Source organism: Meles meles, chromosome 10, assembly GCF_922984935.1.
Source record: "Meles meles chromosome 10, mMelMel3.1 paternal haplotype, whole genome shotgun sequence".
Lineage (NCBI taxonomy): Eukaryota > Metazoa > Chordata > Mammalia > Carnivora > Mustelidae > Meles > Meles meles.
Genome location: NC_060075.1, coordinates 59,102,079 through 59,130,062, shown reverse-complemented (window position 1 = coordinate 59,130,062; position 27,984 = coordinate 59,102,079). Strand labels below are relative to the sequence as shown.

Genomic DNA, 27,984 nt, shown 5'->3' with positions numbered 1-27,984 from the left:
TGTGATCGGAGGCATAGTTGGTAGGTGGTAGATCTGGGGAGATGCCCTCCTTCCTCCTCCGGAGAAGCAGCACGGGAGCATGGCAGGAAAATACTGGGTTTGGAGACTCTAAATGGGGCCGTGCACCAGAGATAGAAACTCTCGGTCACATGCTGGGCGAACTCGGAGTGCAGCCAGAGACCAGGAAGACAGGAGCGATTGAGCGCTTTTCTCTGAGGGCGCACTGAGGAGTGGGGCCCCAAGCCCTCAGCTCCTCTGGGCCGGAGACTGGGAGGCCACCATTTTCATTCCCGTCCTCCAGAACTCTACGGAAAGCGTTCAGGGAACAAAAGCTTCTGAGAACGAACCCAGGCAGATTATTTAGCCTGGTCCCTGGCAAGGACAGTGCAATTCCACCTCAGGAAAAGACATTTGAGAATCACAGCAACAGTCCCCTCTCTGAGAAGATCAGCAAGAACATCCAGCCAAGATCAAGTTCACTAATCAATGAGAGCTGTGGAACTCCAGAGCCAGGAGACTAAAACACATAGAATTCATGGCTTTTTCCCCATGATTCTTTAGTCTTTCAAGGTTAAATTTTTTTAATTTTATTTTTTCCTATTCTACTTTTTAAATTTTTCCTCTTTCCTATTTTAACCTTTTTAACTATTTTATCTTATCAATACTTTTTAAAAAATCTTTTAAAATTTTCATTGTTATAGTCATATTCTATCCTTTCACTGTATTTAACCTTATTTTTTGTGTATATATGTTTTTCTTTCTTTAAAATTTTGGGATATTGTTTCTTCTAATACATCAAAATATACCCTAAATCTAGCACAGGGATTTGTTCTAGCTTCCAGCCTGATCCCATTCTTTTTTTTTTTTTTCTTTTTTGACAACTTCTTATCAATTCCTTTTTTTAAAATGTTTTTTCATTGTCACCTTTACAGTTACATTCCATCCCTTCATCATGCTTACCCTTATTTTTGTAAATATGTATAAGTTTTTCTGTCTTTAAAATTTTGGAGGCAATTTCTTCTTACAGATCAAAATATACCCCAAATCAAAATCAAGTGTGTGGCCCTGTTCTATTCGCCAGTTTAATATGTGTGTGTGTGTGTGTGTGTGTGTGTGTGTGTGTGTGTGTGTTTCTCCCCTCCTTTCTTCTCCCCCTGGTTTCTGGTCTTTTCTGATTTGTTAGTGTATATTTTTCTGGGGTCTCTGCTTTAAGACCAGTGGCCCGACTGTGCCTTGGATCACAGTTTAAGGTAACCCTGAGCTGAGAGCATAGTCCTTGGCTCCATCACGGCAGCCAGCTTCCTGACTCTGATACCTAGAAGCTCTGCTATGCTCAGACACCCCTGGTCTTTTTGTGACCCAGCAGATCCTGGGACCACACTGTCCCTGTGAGGGCTCCACCCCACGCTTAGCCTCTGGAGTGACAGCCCCCAGTGGAGCAGACTTCTAAAAGTTCTGAATTTGTGCTCTGCTGCTCTGCTGCCTGCCGGGAGCCAGTCCTTTCCCCCAAGGTCTCTCTTCCCATATATCACTTCAGATTCGCTTCTGCACATGTCTTACCTTCCAGAACGTGGTGGCCTTCTGTTCCTAGAATTGCTGCTCTTCTCTTCTCTCTCCTGTTGAGTTTGTAGGTGTTCAGAATGGCTTGATAACCATGTAGCTGAACTCCTGGGACTCAGCAATATTTAGGTCTCCTACTCCTCCACATCTTGCTCCTCCCCCACAAAACGAACCTTTTTGACTTGAGTCAAAATCCCTTTAAAAGGGAATCACTTTATTACTATGTAATAGCTGGAAATTCAGCATCAAAATCACTAGCACAGGAAAATTAATGACGTTAACTTGACACAGGTGATATTTCAAAGTATTAATGTATTAAAATAACTTTTCTGGGAAATCCTCTAAGTGGGGTTTGAGCTTCTCTGCTACCACATAATGATTGTTTTTATTTTTCACAGGAACGGATGAAGCTAATGTATTATCTTTTTTGCCCAATGCAATAACTTAGGTGTACCAGGATCCAAATGCTTCTTCCCAGAAATAGGCTACATATCTACAGTGAGAGGAAAATGCATTATGTGTACAAGTCTCCTTTTAGAAGTTGCTCTTGAAGAGTCTGGAATATTTTGTTGTGCCAGAGAAGCACTCGAGGACTAACAGTGCATGTCTAAAGGATATGTGGTCTGCTTGAAGTCTTATTTGGGATAACTTGAGAATTTAATAAAAAATGGAAAAGGAATAAGAAAAAACTTCAGATACGAGTAGAGTGGGAAAGAGAGTGACTAAAAGAAAGAAAGGGGAAGGGTGGATGTTCTTCTCAAGTTTTTATTTAAATTGCAGGTATTTAACATATAGTGTAATATTAGTTTCAGGTGCAGAATTTAGGGATTCATGACTTCATCATAATACCCAGTGCTCATCACAAGCACCTTCCTTAATACCCATCACCTATTTAACAGAAATCCCAAACCATCTGATTCAGCTTCAGCTGAAGCTAAAGCCACTGAATAAGTTATTGGGCTCGAGACATACACATAGTCATCAGAGGTTTGCCTCACATGTTACTTCTCAATGACAGCATTTGTGCTTTTCCAATGGAGAAACTTGGTGGACACAGCCAGAACCAAGGGGCTGAACTTCCATCACCAAGCGTGGGACAAAGTGGCATTGCTTGCCTCCTTCTGTGATGCAGTAATCACCACCTTTGTTCCTGAAAAATGGTCCACCTGGAAGTTAATCATGAGGAAGCAAGCAGATAAATCAGGAATGGGAGACATTCCATCAGATGACTGTCCTAGACTCTTCAAAAATCAATGTTAAGGTAATAAAAGGGGAATATTCTAAATTTAAGAAGACTAAGGGATTATATCAACTGAAATGCAAAGCATAAATGTTGATGGGATTCTGGACTGAAAAAGAAAAGAACTATTAAAATGAGGGGCAACAGGGACAACATGATATTATTGAATTCAATTTAATTTTAAAGGTGTGATAACAGTGTTGTGGCCATGCAGAAGCATGTCCGTGTTTGAGGGATATGCATGCTGAAGTATTTAGGAGTGAAAGCCCTAACGGTGATAAGTCTGCAATTTTATTTTCAGATGATTCAGCAAGAAAATTATCAACCAATAAGTAACATCTATTACATAGATAAGAGAGAGTGAGCCTAAGTGTGGCAAAATATTTTACATTATAAGGGCTCTACAACCTTTCATTGTATTATTCCTTCAACATTTTTTAGTTTTGAAATCTTTCAATATAAAAGAGTTGTTGAAAAAAATTTTCCTTTGTTTAGAAATATTTTTGCATGATTTAAAAGCACATTCTCCTCAAAATTTTTGTTAAAACTTCGTAATATTTTCATTAAAATATCTCAAAAGATATAGTCCCTTAGTATCCCAAAGTTAAAAAAAAAAACTTGTGAAAGGATGTTGCCACAAATGAGTTAATAGATGTAACATTAATGAACTTTAGTATTGGTTAAGGACTTGGAAGACTGCCTGGCACAGAGTGTGTGCTCTATAGTGTTTGATGCATGAAGACACACATGCATACATACCCAGCCTGGGCACAGATCTGAACATTCCAGCCCACCGCAGTCAAAGACCAATCCTCAGGGCTTTGCCCCATTTGTGATCACTCCTCTTCCCCGTCCATGCTTGTCCCTTTGCAGAGAGAGCAGCAACAGCAACAAGGTTCCGGACCACCTGCACAGTTCAAGAAGGATGGTAATAGTTTGACCCCATAGCTACTAAACAGCAAAGGAAAATAAAACACTTCACCAAGTCTCTATCTCTCGGCATAAGGCCATTTCCACATCTTAAATACAATGTGGCCAAGATCTGGACAAGCCCAAAGCAAGAAACTTGCAGACATTGTCCAAGTAGGAGCCAACAGGGTTTTCACATTTAGGCACAAATCCAGTGTCTTCCCCCTTACTTTTTCCCCTCTGCCCAGTCCCCAGTTAAATCTTTTTTTTTTTTTTTCTAATTAAGGTCCCAATACATGTAATCATAACAAAGTATAAATTTCTAGTAATGTGATAGAGTGTTTCCCTTCAGTATTTCCTTTAAACTGGCTGACAAAAATATTAATCCAAATGAATGAAGTTTTGCAGTGCCTGGGTGGCTCCGTCGTTAGGTGTCTGCCTTCAGTTCAGGTCATGATCCCAGGGTCCTGGGATTGAGCCCCGCGTCTGGCTCTGCACTCTGCGGGAAGCCTGCTTCTCCCTCTCGACAACCCCTGCTTGTGTTCCCTCTCTTGTTGTCTCTCCCTCTGTCAAATAAATAAAATCTTTTAAAAAAAAAATGGGTGAAGTTTTAATGATGGTATTTCAGAAACTAGTAGGTAGGTGTGACAACAATTTTGAAAGAAGAGAGAGGCCTTTCCAGTTATTCCAGAGTTCTACTATATAACTCACCTTACCTATGAATAAATTAATTGTTGCTAATATTCACTTTTTCTTTCCTTTTCAGGAATCTGACAGAGGTCATTGATCTATCTAGGTTTAGAAAATTAAAATATTTATGGCTACATCACAACAAGGTAGTGTTATATTTTATCATTAAATAGCTCTGTACTTAAATCACTGTCTTAATCTCCTATTTGTAATAAAGTTAATCTTTAAAAATATTAATATTTTATACTCCTAACTAACTTTAGGTAAGAAACTCTATACACACAAACACATACATACATTACTATATTGAACTGCACAATTTGTGAGATGTTATCAGACTGCAACTTTATTTTCGTCTCTCAAGTCCTGTCAAAACTGCCCAATGGATGCTCTTTCTTCTGGACTCCTGGAAGAAAACTTCAGCAGTCTTGGTGACTCTTCCCATTCCTCTTACGTAATTCAAAATCTTACAGTCCATTGGAGTCCTAGTCATGGTTCCCGTTCAAGATTTATTTATCTTTTGACAGAGAGAGACACAGTGAGAAAGGTAACACAAGCAGGGGGAGTGGGAAAGGAAGAACAGGTTTCCTGCAGAGCAGGGAGCCCAATGGTGGAGCTCAATCCTAGGACCTGGGATCGTGACCTGAGCAGAAGACAGATGCTTAACAACTGAGCCACCCAGGTGCCCCCCCAACCTTGGAAAAAAAGATGATTTATTTATTTATGGTTCCAGTTCAGAAATGAGAATGTCAGGGCACCAGGGTAGCTCAGTCAGTTAAGCATCAGACTCTTGGTTTTTAATTCTAGTCAGGATCTCATGGGTCATGAGATCGAGCCCCACCTAGGGCTCTACCCTCAATGGGGATTCTGCTTGAAGATTCTTTCTCTCTGCCCCTCGCCCACTCGCAAGCTAGCGTGCGTGCTCTCTAAAATAAATAAATAAATAAATCTTTAAAAAAAAAAAGGCAATGAGAATGTCTGAAAGAGTATAATAATCCACTTTCAATTTTCATTTGTAAATAAGCCATCTCCCTACAATCCCCTTCCTTATCCAGCTGGAGTTGACTGCAGGTGGCTGCCTGCATTTTTTATTAGCTAGGAAGGTGTAGCTCGTTGTTTTCCTCTCCTTTCCTTCTCCTCAGCCTTACCCAGCATTGACATAGAATGCAGAGGTGTGGAGGAAGGGCTGGGGAGAAACAAAGTTCTTACCTGATCTGTACCATCTGGTACTAACACATGTTCAAAGTCAACTTCTTTTCTCTTAACGGATTATTCAGAAGTAGGTTTCTTCAACTCTAATTCCTCTTCCTGGCCACTCCTGACTTTCCCTCCCAGGGAGGGATACTTTTATCCCAGTAGTACCTACAACTGACAGTCACGAGCTGTGGTAGACTACTCTCTTGGTGGGATTCCTTATAGAGTACCCCAGATCAATATGCCCTCTGTGGCCTGGTGTGCAGGTCCCAGCACTCACGCACTTTTTCCTGCTGTCAGAAGCCAAGGGGGGTGGTTACCTCCCAGCTGCTATCCAAGTTGATCTAGTTTTTTCAGGAATTACCAGACATTAATCCAACAGGTCCCCAACTGCAGGCAACTCTCGTCAAGGTCACTGAGTATGGCCCTTAAAGTTTCTCTCTAAGAGAAGGCTAAGGTTCAGGAGGCGATGGCCTCCCACTGCCTCCCCTATAGTGGGTGTCTGACTGGGGCTCCAAGTTCCCTCCATGTCAAAGAGTAGGACTGAACTAAAATACAAACCCAAACAATCATTAGTCCGTTGGTTATTCTCAACTTCCAGTAAGTTGACATTCTAACAGCTTGTGTTTTTGTTCCTTATGAATTGAATATCCAATCTGAACATTTTGAACACCCACTGATTAAAAAGAAATAATTTCAATTTTCAGCAGTAGTCTGCTTGTGTAGCCCAGACTCACATGGCTAAGCAGCCATGTTTATAAAAGCATTGCAGTATTACATGGGATTTCCAGTCTTCTTTTTCTGTTAAGTGGAAGCATAAGTCTCCTAAGCTTGAAATCCTTTCTAGGAGAACAAATGCAATCACCTTCAAGACCCAGGCGACTAGCAGCTGAAATGGGAATTGCATGCGGCACGGAGGTTTAAAACTCTTTTAAACACCCTGCCAAAAATTATCCTGGGTCCCCGTGTGCAATTTCTGATAAAGGTGGAAATCATCAAAATCATGGCAGAAGTGACTAATCTTTGTTTTCCATGTGTGCCTCTTGCGGGGTTCAGTTCTGAAGGAAAGAACATGTGCAGTGTCCGCAGTGTGCCTAAAGGGAGAGAGATAATTAGAGATTTTCAAAAATATTTTTTGGCTTTTGGTAGTGAACACCATCCCCTCTCCAACCATTGAATTTTCACACAATTGACTTACAGATACGTTATGTACATAGGAAGGGATTGTATACGCTGCCAACAATTTCACTCTCTTGTGTTTCCGAAGGGCAGTGGGTGGGGAAGGAATGCAACAAGAGACTGAATTCTCTCCTTGTGCTTGACTCTTTCCGTTCAACAAACCAACTATATTATTTCCAAAATCCTCATCCCTTAACTTTGTTCTTTACAATAATAGACTTACTTAGTTCCTAGAATGCCGGAAGGATATCCTACCCAAAACAAGTGTTGAGTGTTACTTGGGTAAGTAAATAAACTCCTGAGAGTTTTCCCATTGGTTAGTAATTGACTGGTTCCTGCCTGAATAGTCACACTCCATGAAAAACTAAAGTCTTATTCAGAATCCCAAACTCTGATAAGCATATTAGCTACGATAGTACTTCACCAAAATTCATACGTAAAACTTTGATTATTACTTTTCATTAAAATCCAGAAAGTAGGGGCATCTGGGTGGCTCAGTCATTAAGCATTTGCCTTCAGCTCAGGTCGTGATCCAAGGTCCTGGGATCAAGCCCTGTATCAGGCTCTCTGCTCAGCGGGAGGCCTGCTTCTCCTTCTACCGCTTACCCTGCTTGTGTTCTCTCTCTCTCTTGCTGTCTCTCTGTCAAATAAATAAATAAAATCTTTTAAAAAATAAAATAAAGTCTAGACAGCAATAGGATCACCACTAAGAAGTCATTATACCAGCATAGAAATGGTGTGGAGAAATATAGTGGAAAACATTAACATTGACATAAGAATTTAAATATGTAAATATGTAGAAATAGGTAAATATTTAAAATTGCAACACTTAATTAACAGTGGTCTGAATTTGTAATCAGCCTTGTTCTGACACTAGTGAATATCTTAAACTACCCTCTATTTGGGAAAAACGAAGGCACAAAGTAGTAAAATGAACCCATCTTTGTTGTTGATTCATTTATCCAATCAGTACTTTTGCTGAGATGTATGTACTGGATATTATGGTTGTCCATTCAATGTCCATTTTCTCCTTTTCCTATCAAGCAGAATCTGGATTTAGGTTTTGGCACATACATCTCCTTTTTACTCAGGTAGGTGACCCCATCCCCAGTTCCAGGAAGTGGATCCTGAACCGTCTAAGTCATTCAGGATAATCTCATCGTCCTCGTGAGTGGCTAGTCGTTGAATGGGCACATGTCCCAATTAAGGTAGTAAAGACATGGGATCTGTGGGGAGGCTTTTGGGAGAGGTTTCCTCATTCCTAAAAGAGAGCACTAGCAGAGTGGTCCCTCGTTTCCCTGATATTTTCTTGCCTGGATATGAAGCAGGAACCTTCCCATCAGCTTGAGAATGTAGGCGACATTTAAAGAAAAGTACGGCCCAGAGAATCATTGTGAACTAAGAGGGAGGCTCTCGCTACCTCTGGAGCTCTTGGTATGTGAGAAAATAAAGGTTCTCAGTTATTAATGGGCCAGTTTGAGTTGAGTTCAGAAGTTACCCAAAGCCAAAATCCTCCTATCTGATGTGGCTTGTTGTGTGTTCGCCTTAGGCCACTGATAGAATATATAACAATAAATGTGACGATACCTGCTCTAATAAAATTAAGGGCAGAAGGACTGGCTGTGCTCATGGTGAGGGCACGGCATTTGCCAACTGCCTGGAATGGAATGCCAGAAAGCAATAGTTTGGGGAGGCAAAGAACATAGTCTGATATATTTGGAACCTAACGTGCTAGGAGCAGAAGCACTTCCCCCCATTATCACCTAGTGGGTGACCAGACTGGAGCTTCTGGTCTGACCCTGGATTAGCAGAATAGATGCCAAGTTGCTTCCAATGCCCCAGCTTTGCTAGATTTGCTCGGGCAACTCTGGTTCCTTCAGGATGCTCTCTGAGGGCTTACTTGCTCCTCATACTTGCATCATCAGCCACCAGTTTGGCATCATCTCCATTTCTGGGTCGCCTTTTGTTCAGCTACCCTCATAGAGTCAGAGGGAGGCAGCTGCTCTTAGATCCTCTTAGATGAGGCCTTTCAAAGATTCCCTTGTCTCGTCTTCCAGCAAGCCTGACCGAAGGAGGTTTAGGTCCACGGTCAATCCTTTCCAACCTTCCATGAGAAGTGGAGTGACTTGCCTTTTACAGTACAATTTCAAATGGTCTATCCATTGATCTATTTGTGTTTGGGCTCATCACCTCAAAAATTTTCTACTGAGTCCCACAATGCTGGTATCCTTTAATTTCTGGAAGAACTAGCACTCCTTTGGAATATTTGATTTGGCTCAGATTAGAAGAAGCATTTGATGAAAAACCTGTAGAAAGCTTCACCAAGCGACTGTCCAAAATGGGCTCTGAGTTTCTGCCAGGTAGCGAAGACCGAATAGGTGACAAACTTTACAAATTTAATTCAAATAAAAATACCTCTTCTGGCAAAGTCATTGTTTATAACCTCCATCATCTAAAAAATAATTGAAATACTTATTTATAATGACACATTCTCTACTAACTGACCAGAGAATGCTCTGATTAAAATAAGCAAAATCACTTTAAGATCCTGGACTCATTCTTCTATGCCATTAAGATATGTTACTGTTTCCCAAGAGGAAACCAGAAAGGAAGACAAACCACAAGAGATGCTTAATCTCAGTCAACAAACTGAGGGTTGCTGGAGGGGAGGGGGGTGGGGGGATGGGGTGGCTGGGTAAAGGACATTAGGGAGGGGATGTGTTGTGGTGAGCGCTGGGTGTCGTCTAAGACTGATGAATCATACAAACATGAATCAAACAAATCATATGAAACAAACAATACTTTATATGTTAATAATTTAAAAAAAAAGATATGTTACTGTTTCCCACCTCCTAAGCATTCGGCACATATTGAGAATTTGGCAGATAGCACAAATATGTATATTTTAGAAAGGAATACTGCTGTACAAAATTAGCAAATCACAATTTAAACTATGAAAGAATTATTTTTAATGTGCTATTTTAAATAGTTGTAAAGAATTCTTTGAATTACTATCTTTCTCCAAGTAGCTTTATAACACATCATGGAATTTTAGTTGGTTCCTTCAACAAGGTTTAGGTATAGACATAGTTATTTATTCATTTATACATAATATACTTTGTTCTAAAAAACGATTTAGAGCTGCACAAATCCCATAGTAGAGCACAAAAACTGTTAAAGAATAAAATGAACTAGCATGCATTCCACTTAATTTGGGCTCTTACATGTTTCTGTTGCCTCAGGGCAACATTAATTCTATCCCTTATGTCAACTTTGTTGAAAGAATTATATTTTGCCAAATATTTAAAACCTTTTCAAAAAAAGGAAATCAACATGAATAACCTGAATAAGGCTTCACTGCTTGGTTGTGAAAGTCATAGATATCTATGCTGTATATCTAGTTAGGATTTAAAATGATTTTACCTTAAAATAAGGTAATAAAACCTCATGAGTTTGTTGTGAAGATTAAATAAGTATATATATAATACATATACCATCGAGATGACATTAATTTGAAAATATTTTGATTAGAAAATATTAGTAGTTTGAATAATGGAAAATTTTATTTTTTTATTTTTAATTTTTTTTTAAGATTTTATTTTATTGGGGCGCCTGGGTGGCTCAGTGGGTTAAAGCCTCTGCCTTCAGCTCAGGTCATGATCCTAGGGTCCTGGGATCGAGCGCTGCATTGGGCTCTCTGCTTGGCAGGGAGCCTGCTTCCTCCTCTCTCTCTCTCTATGCCTGCCTCTCTCCCTACTTGTGATCTCTGTCTGTCAAATAAATAAATAAAATCTTAAAAAAAAAAGATTTTATTTTATTTATTTATTTGACAGACAGAGATCACAAGTAGGCAGAGAGAGAGGGAGAGGGGGAGAAGCAGGTTCCCCGCTGAGCGGAGAGCCCAATGCGGGACTCGATCCCAGGACTCTGGGATCATGACCTGAGCCAAAGGCAGCAGCTTAACCCACTGAGCCACCCAGGCGCCCATATTTTTAAATTTTTTAAAAAGATTTTTATTTATTTATTTGACAGACAGAGATCACAAGTAGGCAGAGAGGCAGGCAGAGAGAGAAGGGGAAGCAGGCTCCCTGCCAAGCAGAGAGCCGATGCGGGGCTCCATCCCAGGGCCCTGAGATCATGACCTGAGCCAAAGGCAGAGGCTTTAACCCACTGAGCCACTAAGGCGCCCAACAATGGAAAATTTTAGATTGAGTATTGGAAAATACTCCATATGCCAATATACAATGCTAGTTGGTTTCTTCAATAATGTTCTCGTACATGTATACTAATTTATTCATGTAATACCTAATACACATTGTTCTAAAAACAGCTTAGAGCATTTGAAAAACTAAATAATTTTTAAGGTGCTATTTTAAATACTTGTAAAGAATTTTTTGAATTGCTACTTTTTTTTCAAGTAGCTTTACAGCATACATCATGGAATTTTAGTTGGTTTAGTACGTGTGTAGTACTTTGCTGGGCATATATTTTGTGAGATTAGTTTTTCTATTTTTTTTCCATTTTATGTCAAATATTTTTGGATGTATTTTAAACATGATTTTTGGTGGAAAACATCGCTGAAATAGTAGAAAAATAATTTAAGAAGTATTTTCCATTGCTCAAACTAACAATATTTTCCATTACTTCAAAGTATGTTCAAATTCATGTCTTCTGGCTACTTTATATAGAATTCAACTATTTTAATGAACCCAATTATGATGTACTATATGCCAGTTTTTGATTTGACAATCAGACAGACTTGGACTTACCCTTGCTCTGTTACCTTGAGAAAGTTGTTTAACTTCACTGAGCCCAGTTTCCTCCTAGGTAAATAAGGAATAAAACATATAACACAGGGCTACTATAAGCATCATACTAGATAATGCCTGTGAAACCGTCTAGCACAGGGGCCAATGATAGCTAGCATTTTATCAATATGACCCTTCCTCTTTTCTTGACTCTAAATCAGCTGTTCCCAACAAGAAGTGACTTTACACACACACACACACACACACACACACACACACACACACACCATCTTTCCCTTACAGCAGACATTTGGCAATCTCTGGAGACACTTTTGATTGTCCCAAGTGGAGTGTGTGTGTGCTACTGGCATCTAGTGGGTAGAGACTAGATTTGTTCTTAAACATATTACAATGCACAGGACAGACCTCCCAACCCCAGCAAAGAATAACCTGGCCCTACATGTCCATAGTTATAAAGGTTGAGAAGCCCTGTTCTAAAAGAATGCTTCTTTAATTTTAAATTCATGCTGGCATAATTTTTCCACCACTACTACCCTGGAGACTACATGTAAGTGCTTTACATTAAATGGAAGTACTCTCAGCTCTCTCTCTTTATGTATAAAAAATAATGGTTAAGTAATAATAGCTCTTATTTATTGAGCACGTACTATGTGCTGAGCCCTGAACCAAAATAAATGATTTGTGAAATGTCACATTCCATATAAATCCTATGGTGATCCTTCAAATTAATAGTGTCGATTCTTCTAAGTGGAAAATTATAATACTACATATATTATATATATGCCATTTACTTTAACAATGGCTTGAGTGTCGGGGCAATCAGTGTGTCTTCCAGTTCCACTCCTAGATCTTGGCTTCAACAGCTTGCTACATTGCAGTGTCTATTAAGTCCTGTGATTCCTACCTTGGAACTCTCTCTCAATTCCCTCTACTTTTCTTCTCCCACTGCCATTACTCTACTCTGGACCACCACATAGTCTTTTGAATTAGCGTAATGCCCTTCTCATTCAACTCCTGCCATTATGCTTACTCTCCCTTCTAAACTGTGTTCTTTCCTGCCGTTTTCTTTCTAAAACAAAATTGGACAGTCACAGTCCTCTGCACAAAATCTTGTAATAGCTCCCAGGGTCCTCTTGAACTGGCTTTATCTCTTTCCATTCCATTCCCCTAGCCATCTTACCCCAACAAACAGTGCAGACTTAAAATCCCAGTAATCATGGCACAAAGGATATTAAGGCTCTTGGGAAAACCATGATTCTATAATCGAGATGAAACTATTAAGTTTATTAGTATTCTTCTTGTGTTAATAAGTTATGCAAAAGAAATTAAAGTCTTGAGTAATTAGAAAGGTTCTGTTGATGTGTGGTCCAGCAGGCAACTGGAAAAGAAGAGAAGCAGTCATGTTTTCCACTGGGGTTTGTTTTCTATTCTTGTGTCAGGTGTGGCCATCGTTCGATCAGGTAGTGGTGAGTGGAAGGAAGGATGGAAGAGGAGAAAGGGATAGGAAGCCCGTTGGGACCCCCGCACCCTCAATGCATTGCATGGTCTCCTACTTGGAAGGAACATAGTCCCTCTTGTGACTCAGGAAAAGCTGTGGGAAATTGCTGGTGGCCCTCCTGCATGGGTGCTGACCTAACTGGATGCAGATGAATCTGTGAAACGATGAGATGAGCAGCACACGTGCCTTTCATAGCTTCATAATGTGTGTTGCAGATGCAACAATGAAATTAAAGAAAATTAATTAAATAAATCAGTTTTGAAACTTTGCATACAAATCTATGACAGCTTTTCTGAGCTATGTCTCAGGGCTAAAATTTGCGATAAATCCTCACTAAGTCCAATGCATCGGGATCTATCTGAATCAATCGATCAAAGGCCAAAACAGTTATATTTAATGATAACAATAATCACTAGGATAAGCTTTAATAAACACCTAATACTAATGTATAATCATGAGCATATACTTCTGCATAGAAAGTGATGTGTATTTCTGTATAGAAAGTACTAAGCACTTGGTCAGTAACTATTCAATGGGAATATTCTCCCTGATAGATCCTGTATTAGGTGGAAAGATAGCCTTATATTTAACAAACCTGCTGCTTTTAGAAGATACCTGCCACACCTCTATGGCTCTACCATCCTCATAACTCAAACAAATTATTAAATTTTAGCGAGGTTACAGAGTCAACATTTTAAAAAAAAAACAAACAAAAAACAGTTCTCCTTGCAGAGTAACAGTCACTTCTGACCCTCAGTCTAGAGTTGAATACCCTGTTTCTGAATACAGTACTTAGTGGTTCATTTGAGGAATTTTCAAGACTGCTTTTGACTATTTGCAGTTCATAGAACTACATTTCTAATCTAAAGTAAGATGTGAGGGGCACCTGGGTGGCTCAGTCAGTTAAGCGTCTGCCTTCGGCTCAGGACATGATCCCAGGGTCCTGAGATCCAGTCTTGCATGGGGATCCCTGCTTGGCAGGGAGACTGCTTCCCTGTTTCCTTCTGACCTTCTCCCCCTCATGCTTGCTCTCTTTCCCTCTCTCTCTCAGATAAACAAAACCTTAAAAAAAAAAAAAAAAAGCCGTGAGGTCTCCATACTGTTTGGAAAATGGGAGGGGCAGAAGGAGAGGGAGAATCTCAAGCAGACTCCCCTTTGAGTGTGAGCCCCAAGCTCGGTGTCACGAAATCACGGCCTCCGCTGGCCACTCAACCAAATGAGCCACACAGGTGCCCCTCCAGCATGGTTTGTATGTCCGGTCGGACAAGGGCCGATCCTTAAGAATTACCAGAAATGCACCAGGGAGAAAAGTTATGCAGGCAAAAGAGAAGGCATGACTTATACACAGATGCAGACATGGCCTCAGCATTGAGGAGAAAGCGCTCGACACATACTGGTCACTAAATAATGTGTGATGGTGGGTTAGTGGGTACGTGGGGACAGATCCAGTGAGACCGCAGGCGGCAGAACTGGGAGAAACAGAGTTAGAGCAAAGGGGCTAGGCCAGATTACAGAGGCATGGAAACTATGCAAGAAGTTTGGGAGAGATAGGATGAGAGCTTTGTCTTCAGTTAGCTGAAAACATCCTTTTCGTCCCAATGTCCTCAAAGACAATCCAGATGGAAACTCATAGCCCAGACCAAATGGTCAGAAATAATAATGATAGCAAACATCAAACTTCTCTGATCATACTCTAATTTTATAAATATATATACACATTTATTTTTATATATAGATATAAATACACATACATATATATAAATTACTATAGAAAGTATATTATTCTCTCTCATTTTCAGCTCCAAGGATTAACATTCCTAACTAGAAACTATTGTCTGTCAGAGCTCTATCTGAACAACAACGCCATATTTGACATAGGAGGTATGTCTTCAATGTTTTCTGCTGACTGAACAGATTTTCACTTGAGGAAGAACTAATAACTATCATACTGCTAATGGCATGCAAATATCTATTTGCATGCCATTATCTATATATATATAGATCTCTACATATCTATATATATAGATATTATCATATCTATTACATTTCTAGTAAAAACATGGGATGAAATTCATTTTTTAAAATGTTCTTTTATACATTTCATTTTGAAAAATGTGCTTCAGATTACAGTCTTAATGTAATATTGTCCTGTGCCTTATTCAAAATGTGAAAGAATCTCGTTTTAAATAGAAATTGTGCCATGCTCCTGCACAGCTGGAGACAAAGTGGGTATTAGGGAAGCAAATTTTAACAATGTTTGGGAGCATTAATCAATATAAAAACTTCACAAATAACCTTACTCTTTTCAGTGGCTATGATTTTTAGCAGCCAAATTCCTCTTTTCGCTCTGAGTTAATTTTACATGCGTAACTATCTCTAAGTTGACAATTTCAAGTTAGGTATAAAAGTACACGATGTACTAGGATCATGAAATACAAAGAGGCACAGCCCAAAACAATCTTTTTAAATTTCATGTATCATAGAGTCAAAATGTCATAAATTTTAAAATCCACCATGATTCCATGTACCACGGAGAAAGAAACTTTGCCAAGTGAGCTGTGATGTGGCTATGGTAAAGGCACAGCCCACTTCCATTTCTGTTAAAAATGTGGGAATATATGAAATTTGGAATCAACACAAATAATATGAATATGTGGCTTCCTGTTGTGTGAAGAAAATATTTAGCTGAGCAATTTCGGGGAAGGTACTGAATTAAATGAGTGATTTTTTCCCCTTGATTGGCATTATGAATCTAAGTAACACTGACAAAACACAACAAAAAGAAGAAGAGTAAAGAAAATAACCCCTCCGAAATCAAACAAACGAAATTATTGCTACAGAAAACAAAACAATACCAGAAAACAGTAACAGTGGAAAGAAGTTGGTTCTACATGTCCACATCACACTCAATTATTCGAATTCTTGTGTTTTGTTGCATATTTAATGATAAATCACATTATTATTAATAATGACTCTTTGTACCAGCTGAAATGTGTTTTTTGCTTTTGTTTAGCTGGCATGTTTAATTAGCATTGAGAATGTTTAAAATCTTGTTAAAAAAATGTCTTTCAGGCCTGCATTCTCTGCCTTCATTGTATTTGCTCCTGCTTCACCACAATGAGCTAACCAACATTGACGCCACAGTGAAGGAATTAAAGGGGATGCCAAATCTGAAGATCCTAAGTATTTGTTCGTTTGCTTCTATGGCCACAAGTTAAAACAGTAATGACACAGGACAGGGGTCATTTTCTAAGTTTAAAATTGGTCAATGTTTATAACGAAATCCTTAAATATTCTTGAAAGTAAGATTTAATCTTATTCTCTTTTAAAACATGTTCTTGCAAGAAAAACAGATGGAAAAGATTTTTTGAGACATGACATGGCATGCCAAAGGGAAGTGACAAAAGCGACAAAGGTTTACCTGTTTAAATCTGTGTGTTTGGTTTTATCTCGGAACTAAGTTTTAGCACGCATTGTATGATTCCATTTACAGGACGTGTCCCAAATAGACACACCTATGGAGATAACCACACTGAGCGATAGCTATTTTTAAATAGATTCTTGTTTGTCCAGGACTGGGGGACAGAGGGGACCAGGGAGCCTAGTTAAAGAATAAGGCGGTGTGGAGTTCTTCTAGGGGTGATGAAAATGTTTTACAATTGACTGTGGTGATGGTTGGCGAACTCTTCGAATATACAAAAAAACATGAATTGTATACTTACAATGGGCGAATCATGTGGTATATGAATTATATTAATAAAACTGGCACCAAAAGATAAAAGTTAAGTTCTTTTTTTAAAGCTTTCCAGTAGGTGAACAGCAAATTTCATTCATGTATATTAAATCACACCCAGCAAGGAGGTAACCTACGTCGTGGAAGAAACTGAAATGGGTTGGAAAAATAAATAATACACAGTTCTTGCTCAGTAAGTTCATAATCTTGAAGGGTAAATAACCTGCACAGGATTGCAACAGAGGATGAAATTTTCTGGGTGGACCAAGGGAAAAGATATTCAGACTGATGAGTAGGCTCCCAAACTTGAGAGTCAGAAGACTTGTTTATATAATGTCATGAAATAGATGTGGTTTTTTTTCCTAGTCATTTTCTATTCACTTCTCAGAATTGCCTGAAACAATGTTTTGAATATGTGCAAACTGGTGTTGATGGTGAAGGTTCTGATCAGATCAATACATAGAGTAATTATAGTTTTCATATGCTTTCAGTGCTAATCAGTAATAACATCTACTGTATTGAGGAGAAATGACTCATGTGCTTTTAAGTACATTGTTTAAACCCAAATATTAAAACTATACCAAGTTCATGGGAATCCCATGCTTCTTTTTTGTTAATCTAAAATTGTGTTGATTTTCTCTTTGAAAAGAAGTTTCACAAACATACAATAATCTGAGTTGATTCCCACATCCCACATCTCCCCTTAGCACATCCACTCAAGCCAGAAACTGTGCATTTGGTCAAGACCATCCACACTCCCTTACTGTCCTTACCCACTCACTAGTTACTATGAACCTATCACCACCCTTTCTTCTCTGCTTCTCCCCATTTAAATGGGTTTTCATTATCTCCTGTTAGTTCCCATCTTGTTCTTCTCAGAGCACAGGTCCAAGGGACACATTTCTTTTTTTTTTTTTAGAGAGCCTGATGTGGGGCTCGATCCCAGGACCCTGAGATCATGACCTGAGCTGAAGGCAGAAGCTTAACCCACTGAGCCACCCAGGCGCCCCATGGGGCGCATTTCTATTGACTACATACTGGATGGTGTCCCCTGGAGCTGGCAACATGGCCGCCTTGCGACCTTAGACACCTTTTAACGTGCAAATAATCCCATGCTTATTTTTGAAACGTGATAAGTTTTGTGAAAGACTCCGCACTGGCCTGTGTACTGGAACCATCTGGCCCTTGTGCGCTGAACAAACACTTCCAAGACTGACTCTGCTAGATCTGGAACTCTCACTTATCTTCGTTTTTCCATAAAATGGGCTACTAGCTAGCTCTCAGGATCACCTCAAATTTTAAGCTAACTCCGTAAGACATGTATTTAAAGAGCATTTTCTTGACATTGATGTTATTTTGAAGCAGTGACAAAAACAAAAATGGTTTTACTGTGGATTATGTAAATTAGATGATGAATTAAGATGCTCATAGTCTTGAAAGTCTGCTGAAGCTGAGTAGTAAATAGATTTTGACAATATAACTGACATCTGAAATAATAATCGTTATAACAACAACATATTTGAATGTCTTCCCTGTTGAGAAAATGCTTTCTTATTATAGTCTCATTTAAATCTTCACAGCAATCCTATGATGTGATTAGAATGACTTCTCCTGAATGGTGGGAATGCAAGTGTCTGAGCTTTAAACAAACTACTAAGAAATGTTGAAACTTAAACTCATGCCTTGTTTCTTTGTTTCACATTTACTCATTCACTTGTTTAATAAGTAATTACCTTTTATCATCCATTCAGTAAATAATTATCATGTGACACTCTAATACATAGCGACACAGAAGTCCCATGGTTTATAGTTTTATAACTTTCAGCCTAATTATTTTTCAGAGAGCTGAGGGAGCTTGATATGAAACTAACTGGATGATTTGCTAAATGTAAGAACTCAATAATTTAAGGAAACTTATCCTACAATACAAGATTTGGAAGTTAGCAGCCAAGGTCGTCCTATCATAGTCAACAGGGTTATGCCCTGAACGAAGGTGCCTGGCCCAGGAGTGAGGAGTGTCTGAAATCCAGTCCATGTCCCCCTTGTTCAGCATGTGTGTGTGAGCACAGACTTGTGTCAGCCCTGAGGTGGGGTACATGAGGGTCTTTTCCAGTTCTTTGAAAGGCTGTTCTGCCAACCTGGTAGTATAATGTCCCTATCATTACCTGTCACAACAGTTCAAGTGACCTCTACTTAAAATCATAGTGATTATAATTCAAGTTACATAACCACAATGGTTCCAACCAAGAATCTTTGTAGTGAGGTCATTTTTTGAAATGGAGCGAATGCTGTGTCCAATTTCTCAAAGAAAGCATTTTAAGAAAAGTTTTGGTAGCAAATAATGCATACTGTGAACACTTGACCCATTTTGGTTAAAGATATTATGTGGGGAAAAAGTTTCCAAGTACTAGACTACTAATTGTATAGGGGCAGTAATGTGCCCAGATTCAGTTTCTATGAGCCTCATTTGCAATCACAGATTAGATTCAGTTCATTAATTAAAATGAGAGATCCATGCACTTTCAATGTTAAAATTTTTGCCTTTTCAAGCCATGAAACCGTATAAAATGCTGAAGTGTTGTTATTATTCCACTCCAATTACAGGGTCTTCAGAGGGTGAGAAAACAGCCTGGAGGGGAAACCTTTAATCCATTTTGGCATTTTCCCCTCCATTGGCGTTTATGAGGAGGATTGCCAAGAGATGGCCCAGGAGAAGCAGGGCTGGGAGCTTCAGGGAGGCCTAACCCAGCTGTCGAGTGTGAGGTCCTGGAAACTGGAATTCCCGACTTCCAGGCTGAGTCAGGAGGGCCCTGCCTCTTCTCTCCAGGCGGTCTACCTTGCCACACCCTTCCTCTCCAGCTCCATTTTCCTCTTCCCTCCCTTTCTGCAAAGTCTTCCTAAATCAGGATCTGCTCCCTGGCTGATGACTTTCCCTGACCTTCTGTCTTCCAGCACATGGGGAGAAGAGCACCACCATCAGCCACAAAATACTTATATTCTCCCACTCCTAAAATCTTACTTTCCTCATTTCTCTCAAGTTTTGTTTGTTTCATTAAGCTCCACTGTTGGAAATTACACTTAGACACCTACATTCCTTGATTTTTAGGACTTCGTAGTGGTGATGTAAGCATTCTCCATCAGAGATAGAATGCCCCTTTCAGGAGAGGGTCTCCATTTTCTTCAGGCTCTACTCTTAAACATTTTCTATCCTTCTTCACTTGGCCCCAGTCCACCACTGACTGCAAATATCGAAGGGCTGAAGAGGGACACTGAGATCAGGGTGTGGCTATGATCTCATCAGTCTCTTCATCTGAGCCTCTACCTGAAATGCCCTTCAAGGTGGGACCACCCCTCCCAAACAACAAAACAGAACAATCACCCAATAAAAAGAACCAAGTGGGTCTTTGCTATTTGTGGGGAAGAAGACTCTTCCAACTCTCTTCAGCCCCTGTTTTAGTCCAAGCTCCCCTTTCAAAAATTGAGGATGATTTCCATATTCAGTACAAGCACATGGTGTGCAGTGGTCCATAGGTTAAAGCAAGATGGCGGTAATGATGGAGGTGCTGACCTAACTAAGCAACCTTGAACCAGAACCTCAAAATCATAGTGTCTGACCATTGACAGCTAGACTCACTCCCACAGGATGGTCTGCATCTGACCATTGACAGCTAGACTCACTCCCACAGGATGGTCTGCATAGACATAGGACGTTAAGACTTTTAACTTCTCTGTATCATTTCCCCCATATATTAAAAGGGATATTTTGGAGCACCTGGGTGGCTCAGTCAGTGAGGCATCCGACTCTTGATTTCAGCTCAGTTCATGATCTTAAGGTCATGGGATCAAATCCCGTGTCAGGCTCCATGCTTAGCAGAGTCTGCTTCTCTCCCTCTCTCTCCCTCTGTTCCTCCCCATGCACTGTCTCTCTCTCTCTCTCTCTCTCAAGTAAGTAAATAAATCTTTTTAAAAAGTGGATGTTTTGGTACATTACCAATCAACTCAACTTTCTTTCAACGGTGGTCTTAAAAACTAACGTTCATTTAAATGCTGCTTCTTAATTTAGCTTCTAAAGTTTTAAAAAATTGACTGAAGCCAACTATTTAGATAATTTTTTCTCCTCTGTTTCAATAATAAGTAGCTTCATACATGGGACTCATGTAATTCAAGCTTGTGCAGTTAGGTAGTAAAGGCATTTTGATATATTATTGGATAGATGTAAATTGCTTAGACTCAGAATCCCAAATTAAGATAAGCAAGACAGTGCTGGCGCCACGGAGGTGTACTCCATAAGTAGCCTAGGGGGAAAGTGGATTAAATAGTATTAACCTATTGAAAGTGAAAGTGTAAGCAATTTTGCTTCATAGTTTCTAAAGGAATGTACCCATACATCACGGGAGGCCTTCAGAACTTTCAGACACAGGAAACTGATTTCATATCTTAGAACCTTAATTTATGATAATTTTATAGCAGCAATCCAAAACTCATAAATCCGAAATGTTAAATGTTTAACAGTCTGGAAGAGGGGAAAAAAAAGAGTTGAAAATAAGATTGCCTCTTTCTAAAACTTAAGAGCAAGGAAAATCATAAAGATGAGACGCCTCTTAAATTATTCATTTCTTTCTTTCTTTTTTTTTTTTTTAAGCTAATTTAAGCAGAGGCTGGGCTACCAGCCCCGTGTTCTGACCTGCGGTCCCTTAGATTTTTACCTTAGGATGCGATAAACGGTGAGCCATAATAAGGGCATCGAGTTTTCAGGACTGGGACTTGCTCTTCGTAAGTCCTGTAACAGCAGTAAGTCTAAATCTGATGTTCTGTTTCGCTGAACCAATTTACGTAAAGAAGTGACTTAACTAAAGACTGGGAGAAGCCAAGAGAAGACATGAAATAGGAATGTTCCCAGAGGGAAAAGAGTATGAAGGGGATGCAAAGAGTCAACGTCATGGGCTCCTGTTCTGTGAACATCATAGGCAGCAGCAGACTCCACTCCTGGCTGCGAGAATGGACCACAGGGTTCTGAGTTGTCAGATGGGATTCTCCAACGCAGCAACCGCAGAGCGCACTTCTGCACTAAAGCATTTCTGATGGGACTTTCTCTTCCTCCTGAACTCTCGTTAACAACGATTGTGTTTTGCTTTTCCATCACTGAAGGACTTTTTTTCTCTTTCTGGCTCAAACTACAGCGTGATCCCTGTGGATCTTTTAAAAACCTGTCCTTATTACTGGTTTAATATACATCCGCTCTACTCCCTGTCCAGTACTTATTATTATCGGTTACCATTTTAAATACCCTCCCTTTTAAGCTTAAAATGTAAACCCTTTCTGTCACTCGAGAAATCTTGCAAATCTTCCATTTCATTTTTCCTCTGCTTCCCCCACTGCACACACAGTTCCTGTCTTTTTAAATTCTTGGGTGCTCCTGGTTCTCCAGTTTCTTGTCTGCCTTCCTCATTCTGAGAGCTTTCCTTTAAGAGCTACCAGGTGTCTTCTGTTGCCTGCTCCAAGTCCTTCTAACGCTCAAGTTTTCCACAAGGAAGAGCGATATGTAATGATTTGATTAGTCAGAAAAGTTTGTGTTTATACAATAAAAATCAAAATGTTTTATAACCCACAGGGAAAACATCTAGAGGAGTAATTTTTTCAGTTGTTAGCAAAATCGTTGTGTTCTAAGCACGCCCTCGTCTTCTTTATGTTGCCAACTGCTCTTTCCTGGGCTTCTAATAATTAATATTTTCGTGCTTTTATCAAGCCTCTCTCTATTTTACAGTCAAATGCCACAGCGCTACTCCTAAATTTCATATGTGCAACAAATGAGCCCCATTTCGGGAGAGTGAGGTGGCTATATGATGGTTGGAACTCTTTCTCCTACTGCCACCTAGTGGTAATTCTCCTCCCCAGACGTATTTTCCAGAAGTGCTGTCTGCAAATTAATTGCATGTAGGCAGACTCCAAGAGCTAAAGATACCCACGTGGAAATCATAAAAGTTTTATTTCACATTGTATTAAAATAACCCTGTTTAATATATCCAGGGAAGAATAGAGTAGCGATACTACTCTTTCCCTAAAAATAAAACTCTCACGACTTCTAATTGAAGATTTAAAAAAATGTACCTGCATGCGGATGCGGATGCAGATGCGGATGCGGATGCAGATGCGGATGCGTAGAACGTGTGACGTCAGCCACGCCAGGAGCTTTTCCACCTGCGCTTGCTTCCCACCTCCAGCCACAGTGGGACACAGCCTGATTCATGAGGGATCCCGGCACCTGAGCTAAGGAAGTCAGAGGCATCTGCATCTGGCCAGAGGGAGACACCATCCAAGATCAGCACCAGCTCAGGTCTGTTCCTGCGGAGACGTGAAGTGGCTACAGGCGTTTAGGTACTCAGAAATTTGTGCAGTGGTTTTAAGTGGAGAAGGAAAACTTTATTTGGTCCGTGGCATGTACGGCACCTCTACCCATCTCCAGGCAGCACCCATGTGACCTCTGAGACTGGAAGAAGAGAACCAAGTGAACAAATCCTGTCATAGAGAACAGCATCATGACCTCCACAGAGCTGATATCTTGTTCTTCCTTTACTAATTAACTGATGGCTAAAATTTTCCTCGTTCGTGGTAAAATTGGGTCAACACTATGTCTCCAGAACCTCGCACGGTTCTTAGTATATATAGTAAGCACTCAGGAAATATTTGTTGAATGAATGAATTTCACAAATGAGAAATAAGTGCTGCTCTGAATAAGTGAGATTAGGGAGGCCACTGGTTTGGTCTATGAAGCAGAATTTTACATGTTCTTATGTTTCACATTAATTCTGCAATTTCCTATAGTTTATCCAGTGATAAATGAAACCAGTTTTAAAATCTGACATCTTAATTTGGATTCTTTCTTTGCAGCTCTCCACCAAAACCCTTTGTGCCAATATAACCTGTACCGTTTATATATAATCTACCACCTCCCAGAAGTACAATTTCTTGACCGAAAACGTAAGGATACTTCTTACAGAGAGATATTTGAAAGGCAGTCTTATAGGTCACTAGTTTAAAAATGCTGAAAGTCTTTGAAAATAATTCTCTTTGTAAGTGGAAGTTTTTTCAGTGATTTATTTTTCAAAATTTTGCTCTGTGAAATTTGCCCTAGTTTAGGAATTCATTGCTCTTGGTCACTATATGGAAAAGGCCATCTAACTGAGTGTGAGAATAGGTTTCCTCATCCTGATTTGGACATGAATGTGTTGAATGCCAAATCATCTATTCCTGGTATTTTAGTGTTTTATTTCACAAATGAAAGAATTGGACTAAATCTCTAAAAATTGTATTCTTTGCAATTCTGTAAACATATACACTAAAACTTATATATTCAATGATAACTTCTTTATGAATGCATCTTAAACATTGTAGACAAACTAGCATGTCTGATTTATCTGAGCCACAAAGATAAGCAGCCTCACTGCAGTTACTTTACATTTCGAGGGAGCCTCTCTTACCTCCAAGTGTGTTCCTCACCCCTCTATCTACCTTTCTATCTCTATAGGTTTGAACATTCTTAAAAATTAATTACTAACTCCCCAATGAGGATATATAAAACCTACATTTATTCCTGTTATTCCTCACAGCCCTGAGGAAAGGAAGGACAGTATCGTAGCTGTGATTGCAGCCATTCACGGTGATTTGTTAGAAAGTGTTTGGGACGCATTAGGAGTATCTGTGCCTTGCGACATGAGTGGCATATACTGAGCATTTGTAAGATTATGGAAATCACTGTGACTGCCCTTCATGGTTTTGACAGGGTGTTCACATATAACATAGTTCAGATAAACACATTATTGAAACTCTTCAATTGTATTCTGAATGCCTCTGCATCTCTATAATACTGTACAATAACATTACTATTTGCATTTGTCAGAAGTTACAGAAGATGAGAGAAGATCAATGATTACCATTTTTAACCATAAAAGGACTCATGTCGTTCAATCAATAGCATTCGGAAGAAGAGTAGATGCCTCGTGGAATCCTAGAGCACCACTTAAGCAAAAACCAGCCCAGAGAGTACCTCCAGGTATTTTGAAAAAGAAGAAAAATGAAATTAAAATTGCTCAGACTTTGGCTAACTGGATTGTAATAGTAACAACTGCAATTTATAATAAGTGAAATATCTACATAGTGAAATGAATATTTTCCAATGTTATTAGTCTAATTAAAGCAATATGCAATTTTATCTTCATTTGCATATATTAATATAAGTGAAGTAATAATGATAACAATGACATATTTTCTTGAAGTTCTTACTTCAGTTTCTAGTGCAGTATAAAAGGCTCAGTAAATAATCTGTGGTTGTTACTGTTACCACTATCACTGGGCAGTTTCACCAATTAATAAAACTATAAGATGCTGATAATATGGAAAAAATATTAAGAAGAAAGATAGATCATCTGCAATTCCTTCACCCAGAAATAATCACTGTTAATGTTTTGGTTGGATTCATATACCTTCAGTAATGTTTCATTTGTTGGAATTAATTTCTTATATGTAACAGAAATACAACTTCAGTGACTTAAAGAAGAGTTTTTCTCACACAGCAAAGAGTACAAAGGTAGGGTGTTCAGTGTTAGCACAAAGTTCAATGACATCATTGGTGTTCAAGAATATATCTATCTTTTGTTCTATTCTTAGTGTGCTTTTTGGTTACAAGGTGGCTGTTACATCACCAGGCATCGCAGGAGATAGATTAAAAAAAAGGTGCAAAGACAAAAACATTTTTTTCATGACACTTTACCCAAGAGACAAACATAGATTTGAAAAAAAAAAAAAAAAAAGATTTTATAGAAATGAAGAAAAAATATTAAATTGGGAAATAATTTTGAAGAAATTGCCCAGAATGCAGCATAGAGAAAGAAGAAATAGAAAATATTAATTAGCTTTGAGACAAGAAAGAAACAGAAGGTCTAGTATCAGCTTATTTTTCCTGCAAGGAAAAAATACAGAAATTGAGCAGAGGGCAATGTTTGAACTGATAATGACAGGATTTTCCAAATTTGATAAGCTATGAATCCTTAGATATTCAAAGACATAAATAACATATAACGATGACAAAAACCCACACTGAAGGCAAGATGATCTAAAAATAGAATGAAAAAGGACATTACCTATAAAATAGTAATTTATAGATTCACAACAAACTCCCTAACTGCAATTAGGAGGTCAGCATACAGTGATCCAAGACTTTTAAAATGCTAAGGAAAAGTAATTGTCAACCAAAAATTCTACAACTAGCTAAGCTAATCAAAAATGAGCAAGAGATGAAAAAAAAAGGCAAAATCAAGACTTTCCCCTCAACTTTTTAATGTGAGAAATTTTCTAATAGAGGAAACCTTGAAGGAATATTAAATACCTACATATGCTCATGTATGATATGATATTAGTATTCTGCCCTTTTCACCCTTCATAGATGAGGCTTTGCCTTTTTCTTCATTAAGGACTTCCTCAGAAGCTTCTAGTTACGTCTGATTGGAAATCACCAAACTCAATGTAAACTAAAAAACATCAAAATACCACTGAACCATTTAATTGTTTTACTTGTTGACATCATGACTCTTTACTCCTACATAATTTAGCCTATAAGTTTAAAAATAAGGACACTGTCCTATATGCCCACAATGCCACCATCATACCTAAAAAAATACTTTGTGTACAGGTATTATTTAACATATAATAATACATATTCAAAGTTTCCCAGTTGGTTCAAGATGGTTGCTGTAGCTGCTTTTTCAACCCAGACATCAGTCAAGGTTCATAATTACATCTGGTTGTTATGGACCTTTATTCTTTTAAAATTTAAAATAAATTTCTTTTTTTTTTTAATTTATTTGACAGAGAAAGAAAGAGGACAAGTAGGCAGAGAGGCAGGCAGAGAGAGGGTCAAGCAGGTTCCCTGCTGAGCAGAGAGCCTGATTCGGGGCTTGATCCCAGGACCTTGAGATCATGACCTGAGCCGAAGGCCGAGGCTTAACCCACTAAGCCACCCAGGCGCCCCTAATAGAAATTTCTAAATTTGTTTCCATGACTTTTTAGGGACTAGGCCAGTTACCCTATAGAATGCATCAATTTGTATGATTGTTTCCATGAGGCGTCATTGAACTTGCTCCTTTAGCGACTCCATGTCCTGAAGAATGGAAGAAAATGTCTGTAGGCCATGTTCTGGATGCAGAAGGGAGTAGTGTAGCGCATTGATTCTGCAAATGTGGTCCCCAGACCAGTAACAGCAGCATCACTTAAGAACTCATTATGAATGCAAAATCTTGCCCCCAAAGAGATCTACTAAATTAAAAACTCCAGGACCCAGAAAGCTGTGTTTTAACAAGGCTTTCAGGTGATCCTGAGACACATACCAGTTAAAGAACCACCCGTGTAGAGGAGAGAGCACAAAACACAAGCTTTGGGATCAGATCCCCCTAGGTTTGAACGCCAGCTGTGTTAGTAGTTACAAGTTTTATTAGCCTGGACATGAATTTGTTTCAGCTTTCTGATTCTTAAAAATAGGGACTGTATCTTCCTCTGGCTATGACGCCACTTAATATGGAAACATCGCAACTCCTGATCTACCACATATCAAGGGCATTATAAACTGAGCTGCTCTGTTAACTCGACCTTGGTTTTTCTTTCACTTCATGTTGAGATGCGCAAACTGAATGTTGTCAGATTAGTGTGAGTGAACCAGGCTGTGCTAGGAAATGAATCCCCACATAGAAAATCTCCACTCCTAAAAATAGCTTACACAGTAATAAGCAATGTAAGACCACCCTATATGTTTTTCTAGCTACAACTGTTACAAGTGTGAGGAGGACCACTGATCACGATGTTTAGTACTTTTCTTTGGTGCAATCAGATTGCTTTTGAAAAAACTATTAGCATTTTATTCTCTTTACTGCTTTTCCATATTAAGCCTCTAAAAAACAAAATCAGAGGAAGAAAGAATAGGGAGAGTGTTTTATTGCACTTGAGAGTTGTTCTTATTAATTCATAGCTATGTTGACTGTAGTCCTCTTAAAAATTGGCATGACTCTAATCTACTCATTTCCTACAGAATGCCAACATATCATAGCAACTTAATAGTATTTTGAGTCCAATACTTTAGCTTGGCTTATTTTAGCTTATCTTAGTAGCTGACCATGTATAATGAAACTAATGAAACCCACTATGTAGTAGGTTTTTAAAATATGTC

At 39.0% G+C, this 27,984-nt stretch overlaps 1 protein-coding gene across 1 annotated transcript in view; it reads left to right on the top strand.

The window, feature by feature from the left end:
• The window catches only part of LRRC72 (leucine rich repeat containing 72), a 43,286-nt gene that overhangs the window by 8,311 nt on the left and 6,991 nt on the right, over positions 1-27,984 (top strand). Inside the window, exons 3-7 of the mRNA XM_046020619.1 lie at positions 4,476-4,545; positions 14,839-14,920; positions 16,112-16,222; positions 23,661-23,750; positions 24,670-24,822. Coding sequence (XP_045876575.1) covers positions 4,476-4,545; positions 14,839-14,920; positions 16,112-16,222; positions 23,661-23,750; positions 24,670-24,822 — 506 coding nt within the window. The remainder of the gene's footprint in view (positions 1-4,475; positions 4,546-14,838; positions 14,921-16,111; positions 16,223-23,660; positions 23,751-24,669; positions 24,823-27,984) is intronic.